This window comes from Theobroma cacao, chromosome 9 (assembly GCF_053813885.1).
Source record: "Theobroma cacao isolate CCN51 chromosome 9, ASM5381388v1, whole genome shotgun sequence".
In the NCBI taxonomy this organism is placed as follows: domain Eukaryota; kingdom Viridiplantae; phylum Streptophyta; class Magnoliopsida; order Malvales; family Malvaceae; genus Theobroma; species Theobroma cacao.
The window spans coordinates 48,804,146-48,811,894 of record NC_142647.1 but is presented as its reverse complement, the minus strand read 5'-3'; the positions used below and the strand labels follow the sequence as shown (position 1 = coordinate 48,811,894).

Here is a 7,749-nt window from a genome sequence, read left to right as displayed (position 1 = left end):
GAACATAAATTAAGGATTGTCAAGCTTCTACATCCAAGAAATGGCCTAAAGAAGCAATTAACAAATAGTTTTCAATTAAAAATTCATGATCCACACGTTAAATAATTCGACAGCACGTGTAAATGGGTGAGCTGGGTCCATTTAGTCTGGAATTCATGGGTCAGGTTTGGCTCAAAGTCTCAAAAACCACACTGACAAAAGGTCATTCATGTTGGCGGGGCTGTGCAGTTCAGTGAGAGTGAAGAAGAGGCCATGTGGGCAGAACCATAACTTTTTACATGTACAACAAATAAAGAAGTAAGGTAGGTGACATCTAGGTTTATGATAAACTGACCTCAATGAAGAATAATTTGTAATTGCTTTGAGGGGAAAAGAGGGAATGGTCCCATGAATGAGTTTGAGAAATCATCTCAGTCCACAACTTTTTGGACAGCACAGCAGCAAGTTAATCATGGCATCCCGTGTTAGCCCGTTAAAAGGTTTTGCATCATCAGTCCTCAGGGTATATGAGTAATTGTCTTGGTAAAGAGAAGAAATGTATGACTATCCGTAATGAAATATCTTTTCTTATGTTCAAAGCTACTATTCGGAAATACTCCCATGCTGTCATTGCCTTCATAGATGATTAGTTTTTTTTTTTGTTTTGTCCCAACTGGTTCTTTATTGCCAGGCAAATTGTTCTCCTTTGACTTCATTAATGTACCCTCCATGGCTAGCTGTGGTCTTGGTCTTTATGTTTTAGTTCAATTGTTTGCATGTGCTTCACTGTATACAGATTAAAGAGTAATTACACTGCCATACTAGCTTTATTCCAAATCTCAATCAAGATATTGGCCTTTTCCCACTAGGAACTACGTTAGCTGAGTCTTGGATTAGGCAAAGCAAACTCTCAACTAGCCTTATTAACTGCCATATGGACTGCCTTAGATGAATACCGTGTCAACCATATGCAAACACGCATAATAGTTTCACTTGGCGGCCATAAATTGAAGCTGAGCACATGAAAAGTATTCTGGGGTTTGAATCCTATTTGCTTTTGAAGAGGAAATACTTAATTTACCCCTTCGAGAGACAATTAAAATGGTACTATTATCTTTGCAAGTCAAAAAATAATACCAAATTTAAAATTAATTGACAATATTAATACAGATTTAAGATTATTATAAATACATATGACAGAATTAAAGATTTACATAACTCATATTTAGTATAATGTTTGCTGAAGATGTTGCGGAAATGATAAAGACAGCAGGTCAGACCCATTCTCTCTTCCAATTGATAGGAATTTTTTGTTTTAGGACTTCACAATAATTGCTCCTTGTCTAATTAAGGGTTACTTCAGAAAATTTTGGCTAACTTATTGGCCGGCAGAGGAAAAAAGCTAGGAGAGTACCAAGCTTCTTGGGACATCAGGAACAAAAGATTCTTATCTTGGCATAGTGGAGGCAAAATCTTGATGTGACCTTAACAGCATCTCTTTAATCATCTTTGAAGATTTGTTAGTATCTGAATGCATATTGACATCAAATATTCTTCAAAAATATTGAAAAGTAAAAAAAAGGTCTTAATTAGGTGGCCATGTGTTTGTGTTCATCCCGAGTTGTAAATTTGTTTGAATTCATGATTTTTATCCCATGCCTAAAGAGGGCATTGCTTATATGATTTTCAATGACACAGGATCTTTCTTGTGTTAAAAACCAAGGGACATGGCTGACATTGATGTTCTTAGTACACCAGCTCAGGCATAAGAAACTTATCTAGATTTCTTTCATGGTGGTTATAACTATACTGTAAGGTGAAATGCAAAATATATCAGCTTTCCTATAAATTTGCAATGCTGAAGTATTGGAAATTCAGTTAGCTTGTACTACAAATTTGACAAAGTCTGAAAATGGAGTTCTGCAAGATTCTTTTTGCTACCATCTTTCTTCTGCTATTTGTTAAAAGCAATGGTAATTAGGCATTTACATCTATTGTTTATCTGCAGGTTGTGAGCCATAGTTACAGGGAAAAAGCAAAAATAACCGTGCCCCTACTTTTGATTGGTAACAGAAGAACTATTCCATGCATCCTTTTCAGTTGATTCATTTTCTAGGAGTATTTTCCATTATAGTAGACAGTTAACATGAATAGAAGAATATATAAACATTTAAGATAGGAGAAAGAACTGTAAGAAAAGATTTCTCCCTTTCATTTTTATTGTGTAAGTTTGCTCATTTGGTTGACTTTTTTCTTGTAGCAGCCAATTCCAAACTCTTCCGGGAGTATATTGGTGCGGAATCTGACTCGATCAAGCTGTCTGATGTGCCTATAAACTCGAATGTTGAATTTCACTTCATTCTGGCCTTTGTAGTTGACTATACTTATGACTGACTATACATCACCTACTAAGGGAGAGTTCAACATATTTTGGGAAACCGACAATTTGGGTCCATGTCAAATTGCCTCAATAAAGGATAGCAACTCAAATGTAAAGATTGCTGTGAGCTTGGGGGGTGATTCTGTTGGCGATGGTAAAGCCTTCTTTGCACCTACCTAAGTCCAGTTCATCTTGGGTTCATAATGCTGTTTCATCTCTTACTGATATGATCAAGCATTACCATATTGATGGAATTGACATTGACTATGAGCATTTCAGCACAAGTCCTGAACTATTTGCAGAATGTATCGGACAGCTCATAACGAGTCTGAAAAGAAGTGGAACTATCTCTTTTGCTTCAATTGCTCCCTATGAGGATGACACAGTTAAAAGCCACTATTTAGCATTGTGGAGAAAATATGGGCAGGTCATTGACTATGTAAACTTCCAATTCTATGCATATGATAATGTCAGTGTTCCCCAATTGATAACAAACTTCAAGATGCAAGCTTCTAATTATGGGGGAGGACAGTTGTTGGCCAGCTTTCAGAGTGATGGTGGTGGAGGCCTAAGACCTAGTGATGGATATTTCGAAGCCTGCAATGAGTTGAAAGACCAAGGGAAGCTCGGTGGCATCTTTATATGGTGTGCTGATGAATCAAAAGGAAACAAGTTTCAATATGAGAAAAAATCTCAGGATCTACTTGCTGCCTGATCAAATTTGTATCAATTATTTGTGTATTATAGTATGAATTACACTTCCAGTGTAATAAATTCCTGTAATAGCTGCATTGCCTAATAAAGGGTTCAATTTACTACTCTTTTCGTTATGTATTTACTGCCCACCGGCATTGAGTTTCTCTTCCTGCAATACCAAGCAAGAATTCTGTTGACTGGCACAGCAAAGTAATTATTTCATTTAAAATTGTAGATTAACATGACAGTTTACAAGCATGAATGTGATGCTGAAGCAGGAACTAATGCTGCAAATCTGTGCCCAATAATTGGATTTCTCACACTGTAGATGCCACTGAAAGGAGAACAATAGGACAAACTTATAAGACTTCTAATGATTGGGTCATAGGGTGCTGCCTTCCAGTCGGAAGCTTTTGTATGAGTGTATAACAATTGGACTTTTCACACTGTGGGTGCCATCTGACCATTCCAATGATGCAGAAACCATAGAGAAAAGACTCAAAGCATCTCCAGTAACAGTCACATTAAAAGACTTTTTTTCCTTCAAGGCCTTAAAGGAGAGAACTTCAGGGTCCACTTTTACCTCAAGTTTCGAGTTTGATGAGACTTTTGCTTTGTAAGTAGAGCTTGCTATGCCAACATTTGTAACTGTTCTATGAAAACCAACTGTGAACGACTTGTCTGGCAGAATTTGAGCTGTAAGTGAAGGATAATTGAGATCCCTTGGCAATATATTTTCAGAGGTCTTAGAGCAAGTGCTGTTATCTCCTGATATTCGTCTAAGTTTCTCTGAATCATATCCAATGCTGCACAAGAATTTTATATAGTCCCCTTTAACAACTTCATATACAAGCCCAGGATCGGTGGCTTTTACTGGGTTGACATGCCCTGATCCATATGCTAATTCACCATCTGGATTGGTAGACTGATCCATGGGAAAAGCTACAGAAAAAAGAAAATTTCGTGAGAAATAAAAAATTTAATCAAGTGAGATACACATGTTACAAGAATGTTATGATAATCTGAAGCCTACCAGTTGTCATAAGAGCAGATTGGATGGCTGAAGGAGACCATTCAGGATGAAATGTTTTGACATAGGCAGCTACAGCAGCCGCATGAGGGCACGACATAGAAGTTCCAGATAAAATGCTGTATTTGACTTGCCTCTTGTCTGCAGGATTACCTGAGGGTGAACCGATTGGTGAAAATGCAGCCAAGATATCTACTCCTGGGGCGCTTAAATCCGGCTGCATATATATAATTTAGAGCATTACTTCAGCAAATGCAGAAAAGTGATCAATTGGTGACAAAGGCTGCAGGTAATGAGACACGGATACCTTCATAATATCTGGTTCCATGAAATTCGGTCCCCTTGAAGAGAAGGGAGCAACTACAGGAGCAGCTGAATCTTCAATGGTTTCACTTCTCAATATTTCTGCTACAGGTCGTCTATAACATAAGACCGAGGCATCAGTTTATATTTGCTTAACACACACAATATGCTATAGAATGCTATTTCTAGATTTCCACATACTTGGTAGAATTCAAGTAGGACTTGACTGACTCATAGTTATCTGTGCTTAGAGCCGAAGCAGCCAATGGGAGAACGAATGAAACATCATCAATTTCAGTTTTCAAAATTGATCCCGCAGCACCAGCATCACGAGCTTCATTATTTCCTCGAAACTGATCACATAGAACAATTTTTTCCTTTACCAAAGTACTGTTCAGGCACCCTGTCTCACACACCCTGAAGGGAAAAACCAGTATCAAACATTATGGCTCATTTTAAATCACTTTATAGGACAAAACTAAATCAAATTGATTGTCCAGTTGAACTAACCGAGCAGTGATCTCCTCATTGCACCCTAGATTTGCTATCTCTTTCCCATAAACTAGTGGAAACTTGGTTTTTTTAAGATCAAAAGAATTAATTGAAAGCCCCTGCTTGCAAAATGGAAATAATTAGAATGAGCAACCATTAAATAAAAAATATCCCATTGTGCAGTCCAAGGCCTAATGGGTCTCCATATGTACCAAAAAGATATATAGTATGATACTTACATTGAGAGTCTTCCCATTCCCAAGGACAACCTTGCTAAAGAATCGACGATCAATGCTGCTTGCTGCAACAGTAAGGATCCATGGTACTACACTTGTCACTCCTTGTTTTCCTAACCTACCTTCATTACCTGCTGATTGTACAGTAAGTATTCCTTTCTCAGCTGCATGAAAAGCACCAATGGCTATAGAATCCTGGTAAAAGTCAGACCGAGTAGTTGATCCTACTGAAATTGTTATTAGATCAACTCCGTCAGCAATAGCATCATCAAAGGCTGCCAAGATATCTGCCGAAGCACAGCCGTTTTGTTTGCAAACTTTATATGCAGCAATCCTCGCGGAAGGAACTCCCCCTCTTGCAGTGCCTTGCGCCAATCCGAAGAAACTAGCATCCTCTACATTGTTTCCAGCGGCTGTAGATGCAGTATGAGTTCCATGACCGTCTCCGTCCCTGGCAGACTCTTCTCTAGGCTCCTCTGAGTTGTAAAATCGAGCTCCAATAAGCTTACTGTAAAATAAGCGTTAACTTTTTATAGCAAATTCACAAACATTTTGGGCAATATAAATATGAATATGATGGTACTTGAAGATGTGATCTTATAAAGTGAAAGGAAATATTTACTTGTTACATGTGAAATTTTTGCCACCACTGCAAGAACCCTTCCACTTTTTGGGAGCAGGACCAAAGCCTTTATCACTAAAGCTTTCAGACTCAGGCCAGATTCCAGAGTCAATGACACCAATAATGACATCGCTCTCAACAGTCGGATTACGTTTAACACTGTCTTTGAGTCCCAAGAAATCCCATGATCTTGTTGTTTGAAGGTGGTAAACTTTATTTGGAAAAATGGAGACTACTTCCTTCATGCCTATATATCATAGCAATATGGCCCCATATTGGAATCATATCCTAAAGCAAAAATTGCGGAAAAAACAATAAAAGAGATTTTCTCCTCTTACTTGCAAGTTTGTTTGCCTCTTCATTGGTAAGCTTGGCAGCAAATCCGTTGAAGCTTCTCTTGTAACTTCTGATTAAGTAATTTGCTACAGAGCTGGAGAGAAGGAGAGATTCAAAAGAACAGTTAAAAAGTGGCTTATCTCAACAAGCAGATGTCCTACCTCTGCTTAATAACTGCTTGAAGCATGCTAAAATGGTGAGAGGATGGACTGTAATCTCGTTCAGGAAGTGATCCAAGGTATGCAATGTAAACCTGCATGATGACCATCATCGACATAATCAGACAACATCGTTCATCTGATCATTCATCATTTAAATAATAAACTCAATTGATAAAGCTGTAAAGATAATACATGCCTTTCTGTCTTCATCTGTAGCACCAGGCGAGAGGCTCATGCTAAGCATGAGAACGAAGGATAGGCCAAGAAACATTTCAAACACAGACTTTGCCATTGTTCACTGTATGACTTGAGTATCCACACAATGGTGAATGGGGTATTTTATAATGGGTTCAGGGAAATGAATCTCTGATTTCCATTCCTGGCGACTTAAATATCTTTCCTTTGATAGCCAATGCATCTTTGGAAATTCTGCCAAAGGCCTGTATAGGATGAATTAAGAGTGATTTATGACCATTTCAGGCTGATATTGTGATAGGCAAATCCAATGAATTTACAAAAATGCAACGAATTTAGCAATTGGAGGCATTTTTGCTGATACATTTAGGAGCCAATTAAGCTTTAGTTAGTTTGATTTAAAGCACAATCGTCGGCTTCCTCTTTCACATGTGGAATTGAGAGGAACAATATCAATCTATCACCATTATTTTCTATGCATTATAATGATATACACGAAGTTGAACATATGCTACCACGAATGCCATCACATCCCATGCAAAAATAGACAAAAAAAAAAACATAATATTAAATATTATTCTTCCATGCTGCATGACTGTTGCAAAAAGGTGAAACCCCCCCTACCCAATATTTGTTAAAAAAGTGGTTAATTGGGGCAAGACTATGAACCTATATATGGAGTGGCACCTTATAAGGAAAGTGGGGGAAAAAAGGGGAAGAAACCTTATATAAGGAAAGTGGGAGAGGCTGGAAATTGATTAGGGTTAGATTTTAGTATTTTAGTTTAGTAAGGTGAAAAATCACATATTAGTTTAGAATTTTCAGATTTTTCAGTAATATCAATATATCATTTCGATGATTTTTATTGTAAAATTTTTTTATCAAAATCTTTTTTTTTTATAATTTTTAGGACACAATTTGATCGAATATTTAAAAATATATTAAATTTTTAATGTTGTTGAAAATGAATTTTTGATAACTTTCACAACTCTACTTTGAATTATGGGAACTTCAATGTTTTGTTAAAGTTTTTGGTCGATTCTTTTTTTTAGTATGAAATGTAATCTTTATTTTGATTTTAATGACTTGATAAATGCCTTTTGAGCTAAGAGAACATGGAGACTTTAAAGTAAGCCAAATGATTATGAAAACTTAAGCATTGAGTATATTGGTCAGGTTTATATTTGGTGCACTGATAATATATAATTTTTATACACTGTTAAATCATCAAAATGTGCTATCTCATTAATGAGGTGAAATTAAGAATTTTTAAGAGCTTAACAATAAAGATTACAAATTTCTTTAAAAATATATAAAAA

The 7,749-nt window shown here is 36.7% G+C and overlaps 1 protein-coding gene and 1 pseudogene across 1 annotated transcript; one reads left to right on the top strand and one right to left on the bottom strand.

Moving 5' to 3' along the window:
* The first annotated feature begins 1,706 nt into the window (after positions 1–1,706).
* LOC18590797 (chitinase 2 pseudogene) lies at positions 1,707–3,074 on the top strand (annotated as a pseudogene).
* A 363-nt stretch (positions 3,075–3,437) lies between these two features.
* Positions 3,438–6,527, bottom strand: LOC148761057 (subtilisin-like protease SBT4.13). Its single transcript, XM_088809744.1, has 10 exons — positions 6,432–6,527; positions 6,236–6,327; positions 6,077–6,168; positions 5,739–5,973; positions 5,120–5,624; positions 4,899–4,999; positions 4,590–4,805; positions 4,393–4,504; positions 4,089–4,302; positions 3,438–3,997 (listed from the first exon to the last, which is right to left on the bottom strand). Exons 1-10 carry the CDS (start codon positions 6,525–6,527, stop codon positions 3,438–3,440), a joined length of 2,223 nt encoding a protein of 740 aa, XP_088665870.1.
* Between the last annotated feature and the right edge of the window lie 1,222 nt (positions 6,528–7,749).